Here is a 25,445-nt window from a genome sequence, read left to right on the forward strand (position 1 = left end):
GCATTGGAAAAATTGAGTAAACATGTGTTTTTGGCCTAAACTTAACCGTTTGGCACTAAAATTGGGACAGGGCTCTAGGACCCTATTCGCAATACGAGAAACATCTTCATGAATAAAAAAATAGTTTTATATCCACTATTTACGTTTTATGTTTCTTATACCACACCGTACTCTCATATTATTCGTCAAAACATGGAAATATGATAACATATTAAAGCGGTAGGATATCAACTCGATTTTGTAAATGATTTAACAAAATATTTGTTTTAACAAACAAATTTAAAATTCGATGTGGTACTGGGAATCTGATAAAAAAAATGGTCTGGCATACCAAAATTTAAATATTCTATATTTCAACAAATATTTCTCCAACTTTTGTTCTAAATTATATTAAATCATGGGTAGGACATTGTCCTACTAGGACAATCCCTTGACTGTTCTACCCAGATCCCAGGAAATGTCCTACTTGTCCTACCCACTTCCCGTGCAACTGGATTGTAACTTCCTGAACTTTTGATTGCATTAGCCCTTTTAAAAAAAATATCGCTTTATTCCTGGATTCAATGATCCATTGAATCTAATTCAGATTAAATTGCCCGCATCCCGAACGGTGTCTTGCGGTTACCTTTGTGCGTGTGCAGGAACATGGCCGACAGCATGTTGGTCGGCACAAAGTCCAGCACGCCGTCCTCCGACGGGGGCACATCCTGCTCGATGAAGAACACCCGGACCGTTTCCTTGCGGTCGTGCTCGGAGATGGTCATGAACCGCTCGTAGCTCCGGTAGACGTGCGTATACTCCTCCCACGTTTCCACGATCGGTTCCCTCTTCCGGCCGAAGTGAACCTCTTCCTCGTCACTCCACATGGTTCCAGAGGTCTTGCCAAACTTGATTCCGAATTCGGGTCACTTGTCACTTGATCTGATCTTGGTTTCGTTTTGTTTTTCCTTTTTCTCGCTTGAATAGATCACGAACAATGGCACTTCCGATGACGATCTTCCAAGAGTTGGGCGATTGAAAATTGATTGCTTTAAGATCGTTTCCGTTTTCCGTGTGGGAATTTCGTTATGTTTAGTACTGGGCTAGTTTGCTAGTGGAGGTCAGAAAGTGAACTCGGCGGCTCTCATGTGGAGTGATAGAAGGAACCGAATCGGTGGCACCGGAGTCGTATCGATCTTACTGAACGACGCAGGATGGTCTGGGTGTTCCAATCGTTCAGGCTGTGGGGCCAAATTTTATGATTTAATTAAATTTTGATTTTGGAAATTTCAGACCACCTTGTTGAAGTTCTGTTGTAGGAATTTCTTAAAATCAATTTGGTTTGGAATCTCAGCTTTAAGATTCGATCGTTCGTGCAGGTTTCTTTAGAATCCAATGCTTAGTGGGTGAATGTGATGTTAGTAAGGAAGATGCCAACAAAAAAATGATTAGTGATTACTGGGTTTAGTGAAAGAAAAAATCCGAGCATGTTAAATGGTTTTCAACATTTGGAACAACCGAAACGAAAATCTTAAAGCAATCAACTGTCATAACCCTGGAAGAAAATAACTGATTTTGATCATTCGCACAACATCTTCAACAACTGGTTCACAGCGTGTGGGAGCTGAGAAATGTGGATGGAATTTCCAAAATGGCCGTTTTCGTCTTTCGGAAAATGGTTCCACGCAGGGCACAGACACAAACGCACGCACATTCTTCAATCCAGCAGCCTAAAGTGTGTCGCACGAGATCAAGCAAATTCCATCACCGCTTAATCCCGATGCTCGATCGGATCATTGCTCGAAAACGTAATTCACATTCCACATTTGGGTGTGATCTTCACAAGTCCCCAAAAGCAGATCACCTTGCAGCGATGGGTCATCTTCTCTGACTGAACACCACACAGTTGCAAAACTTGAAAATCATCAAAGTGATCCAGAAGAATCAATAAAACCACACTCACTCACGCCCTTTCACGACACGATCGAGTTAGCGATCGAGGTGAAGGGCGCCACATATCCAGCCTACTACGTACAATTAATTTCGTTCGATTCTGCACCGATTTTCCAGGCCGATTGCTCACGAGCTCTCCCTCTCTCTTGTTCCAGCGTACGATCACAGACACTTTCCGCGAACTCTTCAACGACTGCTTCCGGTCGGCGTTTCTTCTTCTATCCTACTAAGCACTGCGCTTCCGACGTGTGAAAGCCTCAGCAGTACATCCAGTTAGGACCCCTTTTTGTCCAGCACGACCAATCGCGATTTCCTTTTATGGTCAATGACGCGAATGATGACGACGACGGGACACTCGCGAAGCGCTGTGAATCGAATCACGATCACCTTTCACGCACGAAAAGATCGTCCAGAAGTCCAGAGTTTCATGAAGAAATGGCCCGAAGCAGACACTAAGCTAGGAGCTAGATCCGAAACCAGGACACAGCAAAACTGACCACACGCACAAAAAAGGACAAAAAGAGAAACCGAAGCCCGCGTGTCTCCGGGGGTACGTCCAAACGTTCCTAGCGACGTTTTATAAATGAGACAAAATATTTTGGATACTGGGTGTCCGCTTATTGCAACACCGGAATCGGGATTGAGCCGCGGGTGTGGATTTTCTTCTGCGTTGGTGTTGGAGAAAAAATTCTAGCCCCGTGTCCAGACCAAACCCCCTTTCCCTCAGAGGGGGACGAACCTTTCTTCCAAAATCCGTTGAAATTTCCACACGCACGCGGCCATAGAGAGAGAGAGCGAGAGTATGCGCCATGGCTGGTCTATCACGGTACGATAGGAGAGACTGGGTAGATTTGATCGACGGGGAGATTTGATTCCACTCCATTTTCTCGGAATCTATACAACAAGCGGTACTTTACTACTTCAATCATCTACGATTTACAGGAATCGACTGTGATGGAGGTTATGTTTTTGGGGTTTTCGCCTTTCAGTCTCTAGGAATCATAAACGGATTTCCGTTCTACACCTGACGTTTCGGTCACAATAAATGTGACCGAAACGTCAGGTGTAGAACGGAAATCCGTTTATGATTCCTAGAGACTGAAAGCCGAAAACCCCAAAAACTCAATCATCTACTCAAATATGGAAATCCATGAAGTTTACTTTCGAACATATTTTTTTTACTACATGCTTGTAGCAGAGAAGTATCAAATGAAATTGGTTTTCCGTCGTCTCCAACGTATGTAATAATCAAATTTGGAATTTTAGCATGTATTAGGGATCACGAGATTACAGCAATAAAACTAAGAATTGTACCACTCCTAGTTTTCTTGCGATTCCTGTACTGAAATTAGCGTGGGGCTCACTTGATTTTGGTCAAGTGATGTTACAGAATCGATTAAAATTCGTTATTTCGAATCGATTCACCGAATTATTCGAATCCTTTGGGTCGATTCAATTTTCAAATTCATTAAAAGAGTATGAAAACAAAACAAAATGCATATGCATTAGAGTGGTTCAAAAAATCGTTTTCGCTCCACACCGCTCATTAGATTCTAGATCAAATTCTGAGTGTCCTCCCAAAATTTGAGCTCATTTGGATGAAAACTGAGACTGCACAAGTCCTTTAAAGTTTATATGGGAATTACTATGGGAAAAGCAAGCAATACATTCAATCGGTCATAGTGTTTTCCCATGTGCTCTTGGGGATTAGAGCTACGTTGATACTGTGAGATACATTCATCAGCTACAACTTTGCCGAAGACCGTTTTTAAATCGGACGCCCCGGTAATTAGTTATTGATTTTTGAATGAGTTGTAAAACTTTGGCTATAGTTATTGGGCTGTTCTGCAGGCATCACTGGACATATGCAGTAAAACATAGTACCGTCGTTGGGGGTGACAATGGGTCAAAAAGGCATATGTACGATTTGTTTATTGAATAACTATCGCAATTTAGCTCCACTAAACTTCAAATTTGGTGTGAATGTGCTTTAATGGTACAATAACAACTATTCAAAAATTTATTGAAAAATATTTATTCACAGCGGCACTACAAGTGAATGAAAAATGACCCAATCTCACCCCATAGAGGGGGTGACATTGGGTCACTATTATTGAAATAACTTATTTTTGAGAATATGATTGCAAAACCATTCACAGTTGAAAAATATTGATGAAATACGATGCAAACAAGACGAAAAGATATCTAAGATGTTTCACAAGTATGATAAACCCACTTAAAATAACGATTATACCAAAAATTTGAAGAGCTATGAGAAAATATATAAGACCCAACATTTATCGTCAAGTTTACATAAATTTTCTTGTTTGTTTCCCTCAAATTATCTTCAAAGTCTCATCCCCATTGCCATAAAGCCTATTCAGTTTTCCCAAAGGTGTACTGAAACAGTGATTATTTAAACCCTCGCAAATAGTTATATTTCGGTGCGTTATTCCTCGATCAATATATTTCTGGCAGATTTTGACGTCATAGTACCGGTATTTCAGCGATCCAACTCATTCGTACTTTTGTGAGATGTTTCTGTAATATGAAAACACTAATAAATAATTAAATTTATTTAAAAAAAAAAACAATTGATAAAATATAACCATGTTGCTGCGCACGAAACACAGTTGCTGGTTTGAGAAGTTGTCAAAATTCGTTGCATTGTTATTTGATGCACGGAATCCTCAAGTAGACTTGTTTGATGTTTCAGAGATGCTGTATTTAGAAAGAATAAACACATCTTAATGAGGAATGAGAACACCCGGCACAGTAAAATGTCAATAAAGTGGTCTTGCAATTTAATTTACTATCGTTCTTGCTTGACCCAATGTCACCCCCATTTTCAATGTTTTAGACACCGTACCGAAAAAAATAAAATTTTTGTGGAAAAATCAATTAGATTCCAGAAAATACTTGCGAAGTGTAATGAAAAGCCTTTTAACCTTCTACTAATACAACGAGAGAGGTTAAAGTACATGCGTTATACTTTGCACAGGAGAAATTTAATGCTGTAAATTTTATCTAGTTTCAACATACAAGTTTATTGATATAGTAAACAAAAATTACTAATTCTAAAAATGTATATTGTGATGAATTATGTGTAATAATATGTTCCCCAACATATGAATCATTATTTCTAGCGATATCAGCGTTATTAGCTGATATATTACATAAATCATAATTTTCCGTTTTGACCCAATCTCACCCCCTAGACCCATTGTCACCCCCATCGACGGTAGCCATGATTTGTGCGTGCTATCTTTCGCGCCAAGTGCAGCAATGTTGCCTGTTCAGAAGTTAAATGAGCACTGCCGAAGAATTTGTGACTGGATATAAATCAATAACTAATTACTGAGGCGTCCGATTTAAAAACGATCTTCGGCAAAGTTGCAGCTGATGAATGTATCTCACAGTATCAACGTAGCTCTATTCCCCAAGAGCACATGGGAAAACACTATGACCGATTGAATGTATTGCTTGCTTATCCCATAGTAATTCCCATATAAACTTTGAAGGGCTTGTGCAGTCTCAATTTTCATCCAAATGAGCTCAAATTTTGGGAGGACACTCAGAATTTGATCTAGAATCGAATGAGCGGTGTGGAGCAAAAACGATTTTCTGAACCACTCTAATATGCATTCGATTTTAAAATTCCTTCAATTGAATCGTCTTTGAATTACAACGTTAAACAATAAATTGAAGTGTGAAGTGAAGGCAGGGTTAAAATAATGGTTTTTAAAAATCAATTCATTGAAGAATACTTATCAATTTTACCGTTTCGAATCGAAACAAACAATCAAACGAAGAAAATCAATTCACTCTTGTGTGCTCTCAAAATCTATGAAAAAAAAACCATTTTTTCGAATGAGTAAATGGATTTATGGAACATCGTTTCAAAATTGCCTACGCTAACTGAAATTTCGAAAATTGCGATAGAATTTCAATATTATTATGGGATTTCTTCACAGCATGAAAACTTTCAATGGTGACCAATGGCCTCACAGCACCCTTGGTAAACCTCGCTTTAGGCGAAAATTTATTTGCAAAATATTAAAAGCTCTAATCCAAAGATCTATTACTGCAGCATAATGCAAAAATAGCCTATACACGAGAGCAGATTATGTATCGTTTAAAATGTTTAAGGCTCTAGCGCAAAAAAAAAATTCTCCCAGCACAACTTAAATAAATAATACAGTTTTAAAAGAAAATATTTGTGGCAAAACTTTTCAACGATTCAATACAAATTTTAATTTTGGAAGACAGGTTCTAAAGTAATTATCATTGTAACAGCACGTCTTGCAAGAATTAATAAAACAGCCAAATATAAAAATGATTAACAGTTAGGTTTACCAAAATATAAAATTTAAAACAGTATAAGTATAAAGAACAACCTATTTTTTTAGAGGAGGCATAATTTATGATTAAACCAATAGAAGATTGGACGCCAAAAATCATTGCGGCATAATAAAACGAAAAGACATCAACAATTGCGTTCAGAATCATCGAAGTGATTGTACTACTTTTCCCCGAATGTCGTTTCTCCGAATGTCGGTTCCCCGAATGCCAGGTACGAATGCCAGACCGATGAGCAATCAAAAGAAGGTGGTAATCTGTCATTCCTGGCTATACACATGTTGGCAAAAATGCAGATGACGGTAAAACTCGAAAGAACCGCCAATTAAATAAAGACGGGTGCATATTAGAGGCCAGTTCGTTCACCCCTCTGAAATGTATTAAGTTACGACAGGGAAACAGGTATGGAACGGAAGGAAACGGATGGAAGAAGAGAAATTAATTAAATTATTTGCTATTGAATATTTAGCTCTATATGGGTTTGTAGCCCCGCAAACTTCTGCAAAAATCCCAAACAAAACTAGCTCAAGCGAGATTTATTTCTTGGCATTATCCTTTATTAAGGATTAAAGAATGAGCTTTCACTATGAGACGGTAAGTTTGTAGTTACATTACAGTACTAACGTGTTTGGAACATTTTTCAAAAATTTTCCATGGTAATTTCCATATAAACCTACAGCGTCTTTGGGTCACCTTTAAACTTTTTTTGAAAATTTTACGGTACGCAATATTTTTTTGTAAGGATGGTGAGGTAGATATGGGAGATTGGATTTTTAAACTTTTTTGAATTCTGAACCCTGACATTTTGGCAGTATTCTTGGAAGTTCTAGAATTAAATATCAGTTCCCATGAGTGGTTGGATTCCCGATCAGAAAGGCATAACATAATTAAAACACAATTATATCAACTGTTGATATTTATATTAAGTTTTTTTATATTCTGATATGCTCATCAAACGTGTTCTGCAAACATTTCACCATAATAACATTATTATAACAAAGCAAGTTATAATTTATTTTAATTCATTGAACAGCAGGGCTTCTGAGGTTTATAGCTACAATCGACATAATATGAATTTAACCCGACATTAAACCGTAATCGATCCAAAAACATTTTGATCACCGACTTTAACCCAATGGTAACCTGATATTAGTCCGACATCGTACCGACACAATTTCATCCGACTTGGACCCGACTTGTATGTCTATGCGTATGCGTACATACGTATAATAAGAACTATATTGGCCTTATATTCGCATAAAGGGCACGTTTTATTGCTATTCAGTGTTTTGACAGATGTACCACGTGATTAGTGTTTGCATGTAGTAATGAGAAGTAGCAAAACATAAAATCGTATTATTTGCTTATTTTATGACGGGAAGAAATTATGGTCTCCACAACAATCATCATCTTTGTGGTCAAACAAGCAAAAGAGCAGGTCTTCAACATTACGGAATTTCCATCACTATATGACAAGAATCAAAACGTTGCAATCGTGGAAATACAGATAAAAATGACAAAAAATCAATATGATACAAAGAAGTACTCTGAATCAATGTCGTATAGAACAGATCCGGTTCTTAGTACATATGTGTAGCTTGTTTTACGGTTGAGAAGACAATTTTTCGTTTTACGGTAGCCGCTGAGTTCTACCGCAGCTGTCAAAGTTCTACCGCAGGCATTGAAATCATTCTATCATTGAAGCAAACGCTTCAATCATAGTATGCTTGAAAGAGAAAACGCTATATGAAAAATAGCAACAAACAGCGATCATCATGACAGTAACCAATGTATCATTGAAGCCTACTGATGATTTACCAGTGCAAATCAGTGATGTGCACTGAACAAAGAAATATCATAAATAGTATTAAAAACGTCACATACTTGAACGATTATCGAATTCACATTCATCTTATGTGTATCCATCGAATTTTATGTACAAAACACGTAAAAATCAATATGATACCTAATAATATTTATCTGTTATACCGGTAAATTATACATGACCAAGTGTTATGGATGTTACCCGATAAAGTCTAAGTGATGTGCACATGTGAAAACTTATAGCAGAGTTTCAAGATGGCGCATCTTTTTGATTCACTCTTCACAGATCTGGGATTCTCGGAGATTTCATGGTAAGCTTTTAAATGTAAATTTCGTAAAATGCCAAATAACTAAGCACAATTATCTTTTAGAATGCGTTTCAGAATTTTATTGAAAATTTCGGGTTCATCTGGTCAGAGCGACGTGAATTGGAATATTTTATAACGAAATGTAAGTTGAATGCTTAGAAAAAAAAACTAATTGGAGTAAATTAATATGTTGTATTTGAAATTACAGAAAAGAAGCAGTTCTGAGAACTTTATCGCTTGAGTTACTGGTGCAGCAAATCAGCAATCAGGAAACACAACTTTTTTTTCTGGATCAACCCTGATTTCAATGAAAATGTAATTGGAGCTTAGGAGCAAAAGCAGATTATCAATAAATCATTTCGAAATTCAAATATTTTGTTTGTTCAATTTAGTGAAACAAAAAAAAGTTCATTTAAAATTTATTATAATATCACATGGACATTATTAACCAAATCAATTATTCTCATCTGAATTTTACATGAAATTCATTGACATATTCCCATAATTCGTATGTATTTATTACATCTAAGGTATGTGTTCCATCAGATAAATCCAATCAAAACCATCTCGACACTGTTTATGTGATATATTGATGAACGTCATGTGAAAAACTAGATGGAAAAAAACTACATATATGTGTTTTCAGATAAATCGGATATGATTCCTTGGTTCAGTGTGGCAGTTGCGGTAGCTTTTCGTTGAACCGTAAAACGGAAAATTTTCTCTAAAATTGCAATATTAGCCACGAAAAAGATGTAAGCAAACCGATCAGCTGATAGTGACGACAAGCCTGGTAGACAAGACGCAACTTCGTACATTTTTGGCTCGCCGAACTTCCACTTCAAAACTGAAGTTATCACAGATACTAATTCAATTCTTCAACCGCATCTCCTAATGAGCCTCTGCACGTGCCATGAATTATTTTGTTATTTTGACTTTTACAGAGCGCCATGTGTTGGTGCATTATCGCTCTCTCCCACGGGAAACTTGAATACTACGCGCACAATAAAAGTCAAACGTTTTATAACATGTAGGTATAGGCTTATACCCCACATCGACTCTTAACTGTTTCATTTTCTTTTTGATTGTACTTTGAATATGAGTAAGCTGCAAACGCTAAAGCACAAGAGATTCGCCCTAAAAATTGGGCAAAAATAACTTTCGTTTCTCATGGTGTAATATGCCTTTTCATGTGACAGGTTCGTGTCTGCATTTGTTTACATCGGTGGAGGTGGGGCTGTTTCCATACAACAACTGTCAAAGTGCTTTAAAATCAGCTGATTTGAAACGTCTTACGGAAAGGCTTACATTGGCATTCATGATGCAGAAGAGCACGGTTACATCTCTGCATTATAATGGGACGCTATGTTGCTTTTTGTGGCCTTGTAATGATATTACATGTATAAAATGACTACTCTATATGCGTATATGATGCTGTTATCGTGCCGCATTATCATGCATACTGGTTACTTGGAAAGGCTCAACAAATTCAAAATAAAGCCGAAATCATATTTTCTGATTTAGCGCATTTGATTTGAGGCTTGAAACGTATCAAAAGGTAATGGAAGAACCAAATTATGATAAATGTTTAGCCAAATTATTGTTTTCCTGTAGAGTTACAGCCTCTTTAAGTAAAAGGGATCAAGTCTCCCCAGTCTCCCCTATACTTCCTTCGTGGATTGCTTCGATGGATGGATGATGACCGATGATGATCATCATCAAGCGCATGCCGCTTCATCCTACCGTCCATCGCCTGCCTGGATGGAAAACCGATGAGTATCAGCGGAAAGAGTCTTTTTCCATCCCGAACAACACCGAATCAACACCAGCACCACTACAAAGTTGATCGTGGTGCACGATTTCCGATCCCCCCCTCGAGTGAGAGTGGTGGTCATTTATTGACGGCGAGTGGTGGAAATGAGAACTCACTTCGACCAACCGATAGCACGCTTAAAAAAAGATATACGGAATTGAGTACAACTTACATCTCAAATCGCGGCTATGCAGACTTTCTTCTTATTCTTTTTCTTAGATTTTAACATATTTTAACGATTTTGTGTAATATATTTTAAGCGTGTGTAGCGCTGGGCAGTCTCGCTACTTGTTGCATAAGGTTGCGTCCTCCTTCAAGTACAACCTTAACCGATCGTCATGAACTGGATCACACCTCGGCAGTATAGAGTAGAGGGGTTGCAGCCGATCATTGCCAACCGTTATTGTTGTTTACTTTTCGCTTACAATGTCTTCGGGACAGAACAGAAAGCGGTAACGGTAAGTAAAAAGCAGGTGCTAGCTAAAGATGATGTATGTACTCCGTGATTGAGGAGGTGCGTGGTGCTTTGTAAAAACACCGAACGACTTTTGCGGCGGGGATGGCTAATTTTACTGCTAAGTGGTGTGGCAATGATTCGGTCGAAGAAGTAATATGGATTCTTTCATACGTTTTCTTTATCTATCAAGAGATTTCGTGGAAGTTTAATTAATCTTATTATGGACAATGTTAGATCTTGAATACAGCCACCATCAAAATAAAGTTTCCACTTCCAAATAATTACGCAAATTTGCAAAAACATATGTTATAACGAGAAATTCTTCCGTTGGTGGGCTTCGTGACCGTGTCACCAACAATTTATTACCTAAATTATAAGTTAACTTTACCCAAAATTAAGTATATCGATTATACTTTCAACCCAAAATCTCTCGGTATTCTTTATCTTCCTCACGAATGCTGTCAAACATATTGAAAGCTGCATTTACCCAATGGGGGTACTTTAAGGTACCAATAAGATAAATTTGAGTAAATGCAACTTTTCTTATGTTTGGGTTGAAAGAACTCAATTTTGCGTTAAATCAACTCAAAACCTTTTTCTATTAGGTATTAAAGGCACAGACTACCTAGTCCTGTTATGTCTTGTCTCACGTTGCTTCTTGTATGTACCCCACTAGAACTATGGAAATTTCAAAATTGAGTAATTGGGCTACACTACGGAATTGCTTATAAACAACTCAAAATTTCCGTGTACTTTCAGAAATTAATTCAAAACATTTTCCAAGCGTTCATGAATCTATCTAGGAACCTTTCTTACAACCCTTGCATGAATATTCAGGAATGACCTAATAAAAATGTCGAAGAAATCATTTGGAAATTTCGTTGAAAACTCAAAATCCTCCTTCCTCCATCCTATCTACAAATAATATAGTAATAAATATTGCAGCAATTCCTTCCGAAATTTCTCCTGGTTTTTTTTTTCGAGAATCCGTTAAAGCATTTTTCATTATTATCCCAGAGTTTGCTTTGTAAAAGCATTTGATTCTACAAATACCACTACCAGGTTTTTAAAAAAATATCTAGAAAAAATTTTCGTATAATGTGTCTTTTTTAAGAATTCTTGCAGGTATGAATTACTCACTTCCAAAATTCAATTCAAAATGTTTTGGGTTATTTTTTTAAAGTATTTGAAACAGAAAATCTAACATTATAAAACCCGAATTTCCGATGAATTCTTTCTAATTTTTTTAGGTGGATCCGTCATTTACTTTAGAATTTTCAAAACCTTTTTTTTTCGTTTGAAATCGACTACATTTACATGAAAATGTGTTCACTGTATTATTAAACCGATACAAAGTGAACACATTTTCAGCTAACAAATTTCTGTTTCGAGTAGGGAAACTGCCTTTGTTGTTTTGATGACGATGATCGACTCTTAATAGATTACAAAGTGCATAAAGACAACTGCCTCAAAGCACTTCTTCGCGAATAGGGTCCAAAATCCCTGTCCCAATTTTAGTGCCAAACGCTTAAGTTCAGGCCAAAAACACATGTATACTCAATTTTTTTAATGTTTTTCGATTGTTTAAGACCAAAAGCATTTTGGGTGTGTTTTGTTTTCCGTGTCCCTTCTGAAATGTCAGATAGGAACAACCCCAGTGCTAAAACTAAAACGCCTGTGGTGTTTTTGTCGACTAAGCGAACGTCAGACGTGATCAAAAGTGTCAAGGTTCATATTGGGAACCATTTTTGAAATTAAAGTTCAAATATGCTATAGTTGTCATTTAAGATGGAAAATTTGCTAAAGTAGTTGCAAGAACATGCTCTTTCGTATTATCAAACAAAAACATTCCTGGAAGCCGAAAGGTATTCCACATAGAATAACGACTTCCAGCAATTCCTTAACCCATTGTTCTGTACATTCCTTAAAGATTTTTCAATAGTTTCTCGAGATTTCCAAACAAAAACAATGCACATATTATATGGATTTCACCGAAAATTTATCCATAAATTGTTGTTATTTATGACCCCTGCAATTGCCTTCAGTGAATTTGTAATGAATTAGGACAATTTTACTGATTCTTTTTTTTTAAAGAATTCAACATATCAAAAATGTGATCATCGGTTGGACTGTAAATATATGAATAACAGTACTTGACAAGTGTGGCTAATGAAAAATATCAAAATTTGACCAGGGATTATTGCGGAAACTTTTTCTGAAATTCTTCCAAGTATTCATTTAAAACACTAACAGGGTTCTCCTCAAGTATTCCAATTCATCGAACTCTCTAAGAACTTCTTTTACCCAAACACATTAAAATAAATCATGAGATTCCTTCTGAAATATCTCCAAGGATTTCTTAAAATAATCCTCCAGTAATTTATGCTGAAATTCCTCAGGGATTTCTCGAATAATGTCTCCAGGAATTTTCCAAAGGATTCATGCAGAGATCCCTTCATGAGATTTTTCCATAAATTCCTCGAAATCTCAACAGTAGCGATATCTTAGGGATTCCTCAAAGAATTATCCCAGTAATTTTTTCAAGATTGTTTTAAGGATGACTTTTCGACCATAACCGTGTTTTTTTAAAGCAGTTCCGATAGAACTCCAATCCATTACTCCAGGAACTTCTCTAGAGACTCCTCTAGGGATTCCTTCAATGATTTTTCCAAGGATTCTTCCAGAGGCTCCTCCGGAGATTCCTTCAGAACACTTTCTAAAGGGCTTCTAGACGATTTCTCCAACGATTATTTCAGAGATTTCTCTAAGGATGCCTCCACCATAGTCTTTACAGTGAAGAATTTCTCCAGGAATTCCTCCGAAGATGCCTCCACAGATTGATCTGACAAAATCTCTGTAAGGATTCCTCCTGAGATTCTTCAAGCATTTTTTTCAGGGATTACTCCACTAAAATCTTTTCATGGGTTCCTCCAAAAATAGTTCCAATTTTTCTTCAGGAATTCCTAAAGAGATTTGCCCGGGAATTCTTCCAAAGACTCCGGTTTTTTTTCCAGTGCCTCTTTCAGATATTAAACCAGAGATTCTTCCAGAAGTTTCTCTAAGGATTTTTCAAGAGATTCTTCCATGAAATCCTACAGAGATTTCTCCATATTTTTTGCTAGATGTTTCTCTAGCCAGGGATTTCCCCAGGTATTCAGGTATTTTTTCAGGAATTTACTTCCGTTCTACGCATATTTGTTCCGCGGTCCATGAGGTTTTCATAGAACACGGGACAAGTAGGCGTAGAAAGGCAGTGTCTCCAAAAAAATCTTCAGAAAAGCAGTGTCTGGAAAAAATCTTGGAGGATACCCTAGATGAATTCTCGATGTTATTTCTGATGCAATTTCTGGAGGAATTCATGAGGAAATCTCCAACGGAATTTCAGAAAAATTCTTGAACAAATCCTAGAAAAAAAAATGGGTAATTCGGAACAATTCTCTAGAAAAATTTCTGGGTAAATCCCTGGGTAAATACCATGAAAATCCTTGAAGTAATTCCTCTAGGAGAATAAATGGAGCAAACACTTGAGGAATTCATGAAATAATTACTTGTATAATCCTCGGAGAAATCCCTGCAGGAACTCCTAGTAGAATACCTGAAGCAATCCCTGTAGAAGTCTCCGGAATTACTCTGATAATTTTGAGTGTACTGCCTAAGGAAAACCCTGCTAGTATCCGTTGAGGAATCTATGGAGAAACATATTTAATAATCCTAAATAAGTTGTAGGAATTCCTGGAGAAATCCTTGGTGGCAACTCTGCAAGAATCTCTGTAGAGATTTTTCTAGAGGAATCCCTCGAGCAGTCTCCGGAAGACTTTTAAGAGAAATCTGAAAAAATCCTAGACAAATCTATGAAGGAGAATCCCTGTACTAGTTGCAGGAGGAACTCTTGGAGGAATCTGATTAAAAATATTGCCGGAGCAATCTAGAGAGGAATCACTGGAGGCATTCCTGCAGGAACTTCTCTTTTGTAGAGTTTTTTTTTGGATGAATCTTTGGAATAATCCTTGGTAAAATCCTGGAGAAAATCCTCGCAGAATTCCAAGAGAAAGTACTCCTGGAGCTTATCTGAGTCGGTCTGGAAGAATCTGGATCCGATTGAAAGCTCTTCTTGGAGAAATCTTTGACCAAATCCTTAATCACTGTAGAGATTGTATTGAAGGAATTTCTGTTAGAACCCTTGGTGAAATCTTCGTAACAAATCCTGGAGAAATCTCTGGAATAGACTCGGGACAAATTCTTGTCGGACACCAATGTTTCTATTTAACAATCTGACCAAAGCAAATGAATAATTTGTTTTTTTTTAGCAACGCAAGTTCGACAAACCAACATGATTGAATGCTTAAATATTGTTTACAAAATGTTTGCTAGAAGTTCGTGCAGTTCGCGCGAAAATTCGTGCAATTTGCACAAATGTTCGTGCATTGCACGCACTGTATTTTTATATCTTGCAAATAAAGAATAAAATACTAAGTTAATCAGTCCACAGTCCGGGAAGTCTCTTCTGCGTCTATAGCAGCCAGTATGTATAGCTCAGAAATCCCGTAGATACGAACAAGTAAAAGGTACCAGAGTCACAAGGTCGAATTTTTTGACAACAATGGCGCCTGTCACGACAGAATGCAGACCAATGAAGGAAAGGGGGAGGATTTGATGATGCATTAAGGCTTAGTAGCCCGTCATTCGTTTTGGTAGCCATATTGGCATTGAAGCTCGAATTTCAAAGTAATAAAACTCAGTCCATATAGTTACCAATGTCCCGCAAAAGTATCGTTATATGTGCTCACATGTAGAAAGTATGCTGATACGTTTTCAACAACGTCAGTGAAATATCAACTGATTTTCATTAATTCGAAATTGTGTCATGATTGGTAACAATCATCAACGAAGCCTGAAAATTTCAATGACGGCCTACTTCGCCTTAAACTGGCTTCCACGTAAACCGTATATACCACTGCGTTAACGCCAGTTCATGCGGGAGTATATGGGTTGGGGGGAAAGGCATGGCAGAAAGGTTTGCTCTTTGGTTAGCAGACTGCCTATGAATCAGGCGTAGGGAAACAGTTTCTTGTCCGTTTCTGGTTCTAGCGTTTGCTATGAACCAAGGCGGGTCCAATTCTCTAAGGTGTCCTATTATGTTCACCTTGTGGAGAAAACTAGACAGGGTAGGTGAGGAAGGGCTGGCCGTTTTGTCTACAAACATCTGAGACAGGTAGTCGAGAGATTGACTCCTGATTGGTTGGAGAAACAGTGTTGTCAAGAATTATTCTAATCTGGTCGCCCCTGCTCCTTGTGTGCTCTACTACTTTCTTTCTTTTTTGACAATTTCGTCCGCACTGATGGCAGCACAGTTAGTTTCAGTTTCAGCATCATCCAGGCAAGGCAGTAATGTTTGTAAACAAAACGGCCAGCAAGTTAAAGATGGCCTCCTAGCCGCTTTCGCCAAGTCATTACACCTTACTCTGGCTACAGAGTAAAGTGCACATGGGATTGAACCCATGACCTTCTGCATATGCATAGTTTCTTTCACGATCGTGATATCATTCAGAACAACCTCAAAGATTTGGAAAAAAGGCGAGGTGTTCCAGCCGTAATGGGTAATTTTTGCAGTAAATCATCCAGATTTCTTTCGAAACTTTATTGATTAATTATTTTCAGAATTTCCTACGATACGTTTTCTGGAATTTCTAAGGACATTTTGAAAGAATCTCGTTCAGGGTTCGCTCTAAGGATTTCACCCAAAAATTTCTTCATCGCATCCTCCAAATTGTTATTTTTTCATCGCATCCTCCAAATTGTTATAGAATATTCATTGATGGAAATGTTTAGAAATTTTCCAGAGATTTCGTCGAGACAGTTTTAGAAATATCTTCAGAAAAAAAAAGTTTAGCGATACCTCTAGAAAATTCACCCAGAAATTTCTTCAAGGATCAGTCTATGTAATCCATGGATTCATCCAGGAGTTCCTGCAGGAAATATTCTTTGATAAACTTTACAAGTCCCACGAGCTTTTGGAGGAATTCTGCAATAGATACTTTCAAGGTTTCTCCAAAACAATTTTGAAGATTTTGTTTACGGATCCTCCAAGGAATTCCTATGATTATACCTTTAAAATTTTTCCTAAGAATCTTCCCGAATCTTGGGTTTTACATTGTAAAATTACATCTACCAACAAAACCTTGGTTTTATCCTCCGTGTTATTGATTTTCGCTTTGACTTGCAATCTCCTAAATGGGTGTACTTAGGACCGGCTTCCTTTCATATTGCGATTGAAATGTCCGTTGTTATTTCTGTACCAACAAATTAAAATATATTCTGCTTACAGCAGGAATGACGCATGACTCCTGGATTGCCGTCGGTTTTGGCAATGCCCATGAGTCAAGTTTGACAATTTGGTCACGGGTTTCACGTGATCTCTTCCGTCAAAGAAGATTATCCATACTCATCGTTCTCTTCGAAGAGCAGGTATCGTACGAACGAGCTAGCTGTAGAATGTTGTAACCGGCAGGCATCCGACCGACCTACCCACGATTCTGGATTCCATCCACCACCAATACTGCTGGGTGTATCTAGCTACAGTCAACTCTCCATAACTCGATATTGAAGGGATTATCGATTTAGGGAGATATCGAGCTATGCAATACAAAATCATCCCAGACAACTAGATTGTACGTATAACGAAATCACCTTTTGCGTTATGCGATACTTATATGTGCAAAGATTCCGTATAGAATGTCGTAAAAACTCTTTATACGTACAAAAGTGGATGCGATATATATGCATATATTAATTATATTATGAAAAATGGCATACAATGAGAATTGACAAATTTTATTGTGATCTAATCTGTAATCTTATGCGACTTAATTTATGATAACAAAGTTGATTGTAATTCATACCAGTAAACGATTTTTTACGCAAATTCTTATGTGACTTTGGTTTTTTAGGATTCCAACTATTCAAGGGATAATCGAGGTAGCCATGAAAGCCAACTTGTATTACGGTTCTATAACTCAATATTGAGATACGGAATATCGAATTATGGCGAGTTGACTATAGTTGTAATTTGGAAGCTGTTGATCGCGCCAACAACGGCGCGCAGTGTAGCGCAAGCAGTTCCTTACGTCAACGGTCAACGGAATTTTATGCACGTCGGTTACGTTCTGCGATATATTTTTTTTCTCCACGGCCCGCAAAGTATTTGCTTTCTTCCTGTAGGCCAGAGCAACGCGCGGCGACATTGAAAATTGCAGCTGTTGGGCGGAGATTAAAGCTATTTTTATTAGGTTTTTCTTAAATCTCGCAGCGCACTGCAAACGAAATCAAAGAAACGACCGCCGTCGCGCCGTTCATCATTGCTGGTGATGGAACGCTGGAGGTTCACTGTAGGATAACATCCCGTTGGAATTTTCCAAACTGTTTTCCTTAGGATATCTCAACGCATGCTTCCACGAGGTCCATGGAAAGAGATCTGATTAGCAAAATATCACATTGAATCATCTCTATTAACCCACGTATAGACATGGAATGACATCGATCAAAGTAATCCAGTCATCTAATAATAACAATGGAGATTACCGAAATGGCCTACTACGGCCTGCACTAGTACCAATTATCAAGAATTGTTGTAATACTAAAATTTTAGCGCATACTGCCTCTTTTTCTGCAGAGTAAACCGAATGGAAGAAGTTTGCATGTTCAATATAAAGTGTCTCTCCACGAACTCGACATGGTTAACGGCAGCAACGGCACCTGTTGGACCGGGGACGGCCCCGAAGATCTGTGTAGTGCTGTATTGCGCAGGCGTAGCCAGCCCTAAGCAGGAACTGCCGATTGTGTGACGACATGTGTGCGAGGAGACATCTATTTTGAAAACTGCCAGGAGTAGTTCTTAGCAGCAGCAGTAGCGACACACTAATTGATTTCTGAACGTTTCCATCTTTATCGTTCGGCTTTGGTAGATGGAGGTAGAAGGGATCGTGGTGGACAAACATTTTTGAACAGGAAGCTGGTTTGGAACCGGGTGGGGTGGGTCAGGTCGGAAACACTCCATTGGGGAGCACACGGCAGTTGGCAACTGTTAGGGAAAATAGCTATAAATGTCTATATATTTTTACATGGAAAGAGTGAATGAATCAGGATGCTTGAGTCACATGTTGCAAGATGAAGAAAACTGGATATTTAGGGAAATTTTTATTTGGAGCGAGAGAAGAACATTTACTTTACTTTATGGGTTTCGTAGTCGTGCGGATAGCAGCGTATTGTGAGAGCCATTGATTGAAGGTTCGATCCACTTAGAGGAGAATTTCTGCAAACAAATATTATTACTGACTACCGGATTGGCTATCCCAAGTAACCATAAGCACTAATAATAAGCCCTTAATCAGCATCATAGATGCGTACATGCATTATAATAGCACCACAAATGCTTACACACCTTATAACAGCACTTCCGCTGCATAGAAACCCTATTACAGCATCATTAATGCTTCTAAGCCTGATGCATACAGGCATTAAATAAGCACTATATTGGCTTTATATTCGAATACAGGGCATGTTTAAATGCCATCCAGTGTTTTGACAGATATACCACGTGCTTTGTGTTTGCATATAGTGGTAAGAGGGAATCAAACGTAAATCTTCTCACTACTACAATTGCAGGTTTTATGACGGGGAAAAGTGACGGTTTAAATTGGTCACTTTTCTTTCCAATACTATTCATCTTATGTGGCCATAGGAGCAAAGGAGCAGGACAACAACTCAACAAAACGGGTGTCGCAGGTTCGAGACGCAAAATGAGGAATTTCATCATCATAAAACAAGGATCAAAATGTGGCAATTGCAAGTCCTCAAAAGGATGAAAACTACCAAAACGAATATGTCTGATATGGAAAAGTACTATCAGTATCATTTTATTACATTTTTTTGCATACTATTAGAGGTTTCCGTTTTCATTCATTCATTTATTTACCTCGTGTACCAGTTGCTTGGCCGCATACGCGAAGGCTCTCTGGCTGCGTACGCGAAAGCACAAAATATTCGCCCTAAAAACCTGGCGAAAACAACTGACGTTTCTCACGTGGTCTTATATCAGCATTAGTGGTGCAGAGAAGCACGGTTATATCTTGGCACTATAATGGCACGCTATTTCGCCTTTTCTGGAATTATAATAGCATTATATGCGTATATAAAACTGACATGCATCAAATGATTACCCTATATGCGCATATAATGCTGTTACCGTGCCGCATTATCGTGCTTACTGGTGACTTGGGATGTTCAATCTGCGCAGTTTCAAAATTACATCGCTGTATTTTTTCTGTAATACTGGGCACCCCTAGGTTCTCCGCTGATATCTATCATGTTTCGGTACAATATTATAATTCAATGCGCAGATTTGTATCCAAATCAATTTGTTTATCCAAATTGTTTCTGGAACTTGCAACAGCAGCCTCAAAAATTCGATATTTAAACGTTCTAACAAAATTCTTCGAAAAATATCACCCTCTTTATGTGAATCTTCAATATTAAGCTAGTCCTCTACTTAAAATCTTTCATACAATCTCCAGGTATTTTTTTTAAAGAAATTCAGAAATTTAATGAAGTTCCTGGAATCTCTGTAATTAAAATTTCCGAAGAAAGCCTTTTCGCAACAAGGCTTTTATCCAGGAGCATGAAAAGTTTTTTTTTTCAGCAGCTTGAAAAACTTCTTTCTAAGAGCTAACAAAGCTTTTTTTTCTAAAAGTTGTTCAAGCCTTTTTCCAAAAGCGTTCTTGCAGAAGCTGGAAAAACTTCTTCCAAACGTTGGGTAAGTTTCTTTCAAAAGCTGTGACAACTTTCCAGAAGCTGGAAAAGCGTCTATCTAGAATTTGGTAAAACTATTATCTAGAAGCTGAAAAAGCTGGTAAAGCTTTCTCCAGAAGCTGAAAAGCTGGTAAAGCTTTCTCCAGAAGCTGGGAAAGCTTCTCGCCAGAAACTAAGAAAACCTCTTCTGAGAAATTGGAAAAGCTTTTCCTCAAAAGCTAGTAATGTTTCCCCCGCCATTAACTGGAATACTTCTCTCAAGAAAAAAAGAAGCTGAGAAAGCTTCTTTCAGAAGCTGAAATAGCTTATTTTTCTTCAGGACGGGAATGGTTTCCTTTAGGAGCTGGTAAAGCTTCTGTCCAAAAGTTAGGTAAGCTTTCTTCAGGAGCTGGAAGAACTTTCTTCAGAGGTTGAGAAAGCTGTCTGTACAGGCTGGGAAAGCTTTCCTCAGAAGCTGGGAAAGCGTTACTTTAGAAGCTGGGAGAGCTTTCTTCAAAAAGTGGGAAGCTCCCTCCAGAAGCTGTGAAAGCTTTTTCTATATGCTAGGAAAGCTGGTCCCCATAAGCAGGGAAATTTCTCTCCAGAAGCTGGGAAAGCTTCTCGCCAGAAACTAAGAAAACCTCTTGTGAGAAATTGGAAAAGCTTTTCCTTAAAAGCTAGTAATGTTTCCCCCGCCATTAACTGGAATACTTCTCTCAAGAAAAAAAGAAGCTGAGAAAGCTTCTTTCAGAGGCTAGAAAATCTGCTCTCCAGTAACTGGAAAAGTTTCTCGCCACAAACTGTAAATATTTCACGCCAAAAACTGGAAAAGATTCTCCCTAGAAACTTCTTTCGAAAGCTGGAAACACTTCTCTCTAGGAACTGGGAAAACTTGTATGGGAAAACTTTTTCCCAAAAGCTGGCAAAGCTTCTCATCAGAAACTGGGAAAGCTTACTTCAAAAACTGGGAAAGCTTCTTCCAGAATACGCAAAGAGTTCTTCTCAAAAACTGCCTCCAGAAGCTGAGAAAGCATCTTGAGCAAAGGCTGGGACAGCTTCTGCCTAAAACTTCCTCCAGAATCTGGGAATGTTTCTCGCCAGAACCTGAAAAAAAACCTGGGAAAACTTCTCCAGAAGCTGGGAATGTTTAGCTTGAGCATGAGCTTGATTGGCCGCCCGTGGATGCTACTACAGTATCGCCAGATCAGCTGCACTTACACAAGGAACCAACCGAATGACTGCTTGGGACTGACAGACACCCTCAGTGTATAAGTGCTGGTGATCTTCTATTTTTAGGCTATAATGGCGCCTGCCACGTCAGAATGCAGATCAATGTGGGGAAGGGGGAGGAAATTATGTTGCTCTTAACTAGTTCACTGTAAACCGTGGAGTCCGACTGCATCTACGCCAGTTCATGCGGGAGTGTATGGATTGGGGGAAAGGCATGGGGCAGAGAGGTTTGCTTTTGTGGTTAGCAGACTGCCTATGTATCAGGCGTAAGCAAAGGCATGCGCGTGGAAGAATGGAAGCGTTGGGGAAACGGTTTTTTGTCCGTCTCTGGTTCTAGCGTTTGCTATGAACGAATAGTTTGAGTGCGATAGATTTAGAATGGAAGACAAAAGCAAGTGAGAGATATACAACTACAAAGAACGAGAAAAGGGACGGGCCTGGGATTGAACCCATGACCTTCTGCTTATGAAGCAGAAGTGGTAGCCATCAGACTGTAGTATAGTGTTGTGTCATGAGATAGAGTAGGCCATGCCCGAGAGATGTGACAGGAGGATTGGTGAAGAATAAAGAATTGGTAATTAGTACTGCGTAATAAACTGTTGGTTTCTATACTCTGCTACATTGGCGACGAAGATTAAAAAAAGTGTTCCTCGGTTTATCTTCATGCGGAAATTGTTGATGAAAAGTGCAGAAAACGATGGTAAAAGTGTATACAGTACTACGGGAAGATGTATCCTAATTTAAGGAACAATCAAGAGGACGGTTTTATGGAGAAAAAGATCAAGCTATGATCGAGTTTAAGTTTTATATCCCGGTTTAAATGGTTCAACAGATCGAACCAAGTGAATCTACAGTTTTGATTGGTTGGACAGAAGCGTAAGGATTCTGGTAAGATAATGTCAATACAATATGAAGAGAAAATCGTGACAGTACGCAATACAGAAATACGATTCAAATGTAACTAAAAAGAAACATCGTGACGTTGTATGAGGAGCCAATTGACAACGAGTTATTTGTGTGGATTGTGTGTCGTTAAAACTTGTTATTTGTGTGTTATCAAATCTTGCTAGATACTTTTTGTTTGACAGCATGTGTAAAGATCACAGTGTTTATAGTTGCTACGTACTGGGTTAGTCAGAGCTACTTTGATCTAATTTTATAAAAAAAAGTAACTCATAAAATTGTTCCTGGAACAATATTAGTCACAATGAATTTTACATACGGTATTGACTGTTTAAATCATTCCGAAATACCAACAGTACAACAACAAAATAGTACAGAAAATAACTTCTCTAATATTTAGCTCGTACTACTAACAGTCCAACGGCGATATCGAAATTAGCATTCCAATGATTGAACGTTCTACGCTCAGTTCTACAATTGACGCGAATTGTCACAAATTTCTTGAAAATAGGATAACTAATCAGAATAGTAATGGTTTTATTTCTTAAGTATAGAGGAGTGATGGAGCATAGTGTGTTTATAGTGTTTTCTGTGCTTCAAATTCTTGATTTTACTACCTTTGGCATGGAGTTATTTTTAGCTGACTGTCCTTTTATTACAAGCACATGAAAAAAAAATCTATAGATAGTGATCTGATTACTTTGATGATCGAACTTGCAGATGAATTTAATAACAATTGTATATTTATATAAACTTTATATTCTTTTCATTTTGAAAAAATGTAAACATTATTATCCTTATGGAGAAATATGTTTTTATTCAGTAAAAAGTATTCATTTGATTTGATATTACCTATAGGGTTGAAACTACTGTGTCGTACTACGATGTGTAGCTCATAATGTGATGAATTCACTGTTTTAAAAAAATGTTAGAAAATTAGAACTGCATATGAATAAAATCTTAATGCTTCAAAAGTACTTTAAAATAACCGTCTTCTGAAAAAAAGGACGTGAGGTTTGATAAAAATGGTCTATTATCCAGCAAGATTTTCATTGACGATATTTAATTAGTAATTTTTAACAAGTGGTCACCCTAAATTGATTGAATGGATGCTAAATTGTATATTCATTATAAGTTGTGTATGAAAAGTCTATACTTTTAGGGCATTATTTATTATCGTGCGTGTCATACACTATACATATTTATGCAATAGCAGACAAATAGAGCACTGCACTTAATAAATGAATGTCATTAAGTTGAAGAGACAGGTCAAAATTAATTGGGAATGCAGAATCACAAATAAGAGTACACAGTAAATCGACTGGTTTTGATATAATGATAATAATAATTTGTAAATGTCATTTGAAAGTCCAGTATACCACGAAATGAATGAAACTCTTAGTTTTGCAATTTTTAGGAAAGAAAACCTTGTGATCCTATGTTAGTAGAACTACAGCCACATCCACTATGTCTTTTAACATCATATTTATATCTTTAAATTGTTTTTCTTTAGTTCCTGAAGTTGAATGGAGCCTGAAATGTTTAACTTCAATTGAAAGGAATATCAAAATATTCAAGAAAGAATAATGGACAAACGCTCAAGAAAGAATCATAGACAGAAACGCTGAAACTGGGAAAGCTTCTCCCCTGAAGCTGGCGAAGCGCCTCCCTAAAAGATGGAAAAGCATCTGTCCAGTAGCTGGGAAAATTTGTCTTCAAAATCTTGAAAAGCTTCTATCCAGAAGCTGGCAAAGCTTTCTCCAGAAGCTGAGAAAGCTTACTCTAGATGCTGGGAACGCTTTCTCCAGAAGCTGGGATAAGTTTTCTTCAGAAGCTTCCAAGTCTTCATTTAAAAACTGAGAAAGCTTGCCGAGAAGCTGGGAAAGCTTCCTTCAGAAGCTGAGAAAGATACTCCCAAGAAGCTAGGAAAGCTTCTTTCAGAAGCTGGGAAAGCTTCTTCCAGAAGCTGGGGAATCTTTCTCCAGGATCTGGATTAGTTTTCTTCAAACATTTCGAAATCTTCATTCAAAAACTTAGAAAGCTTGCCATCAGAAGCTGGGTAAACTTCCTCCTGAAGCTGAGAAAGGTACTCCCAAGAAGCTGGGAAAGCTTCATCCAGAAGCTGGGAAGCTTCCTTTAGAAGCTGGGAAAGCTTCTTCCAGAAACAGTGAAATCTCCATTAAAAACTGAGAAAGCTTTCCACCAGAAGGAAAGTTTTCTTCAGAAGTTTCCAAATCTCCATTTAAAACTGAGAAAGCTTGCCACCAGAAGTTGAGAAAGCTTCCTCCAGAAGCTGGGAAAGCTTCCGACAGATGGTAAAATAGCTTCATACAGAAGCTTAGAATGCTTCCTCCATAAGCTTGGAATGTTTTTTGTAATAGATTTGATCCTCGTGAAAGTGCAACCCGACCTCAAGTGTAGGTTCTCATTTTATCCAAGAATGGCTTAAATGCCTTAAAAATCCCACACCTGTTCAGCAAAGTCTCTGCTGGCGAGCATATGTACATACTAAAATGTGATAGATGTTAACATGTGGTACGAAAGTTAATGGTAGCTAGATTTAAAGCCGACATGATTAGTCACACTCTACATCTTACAAGTTAGTCTGGATCCAACATTGGTTCGAATTATTGTCGCAATCAATCATGAGGGACATCGTAGTAGATAAACAACGGTAACATCTGCTGTAAAAGAGGTTCATTTATCTTTCGTAGCAGTTTTTTTTTATTTCTTATATAGTAAAACCTTCATAAGTAAATGATAATCGAAATGACTTCCAGAATTTGAATATTAGACATTCTTCATATCATTAATCATCCTAGGCAAATCTATTTCC

General features: G+C 37.8%; 1 protein-coding gene and 1 long non-coding RNA gene across 13 annotated transcripts in view; both read right to left on the minus strand.

Annotated features, from left to right (window-relative positions):
* LOC5572167 (filamin-A) overlaps positions 1-25,445 on the minus strand; it is a 391,843-nt gene that overhangs the window by 28,700 nt on the left and 337,698 nt on the right. The window contains exons 1-2 of one of the 11 annotated variants that reach the window (XM_021857525.1): positions 2,015-2,435; positions 626-957 (exon numbers count right to left, since the gene is read on the minus strand). The exons of 8 other annotated variants lie outside the window; for them this stretch is intronic. In XM_021857525.1, coding sequence (XP_021713217.1) covers positions 626-866 — 241 coding nt within the window. In that variant the 5' untranslated portion in view covers positions 867-957; positions 2,015-2,435. Of the gene's footprint in view, positions 1-625; positions 997-2,014; positions 2,436-25,445 lie in introns of those variants that run through there. 2 more of the 11 variants (XM_021857524.1, XM_021857527.1) reach the window with 2 other exon arrangements.
* On the minus strand, positions 1,003-2,498 carry LOC110681524. Of its 2 annotated transcripts, none has more exons than XR_002503236.1 (3): positions 2,430-2,498; positions 1,844-1,893; positions 1,003-1,090 (listed from the first exon to the last, which is right to left on the minus strand). It is a non-coding gene; the product is annotated as an uncharacterized LOC110681524 (long non-coding RNA). The 2 variants fall into 2 exon arrangements; XR_002503235.1 differs by lacking the exon at positions 1,003-1,090 and adding an exon at positions 1,097-1,220.

Source organism: Aedes aegypti, chromosome 1 (assembly GCF_002204515.2).
Source record: "Aedes aegypti strain LVP_AGWG chromosome 1, AaegL5.0 Primary Assembly, whole genome shotgun sequence".
Taxonomy (NCBI): Eukaryota; Metazoa; Arthropoda; class Insecta; order Diptera; family Culicidae; genus Aedes; species Aedes aegypti.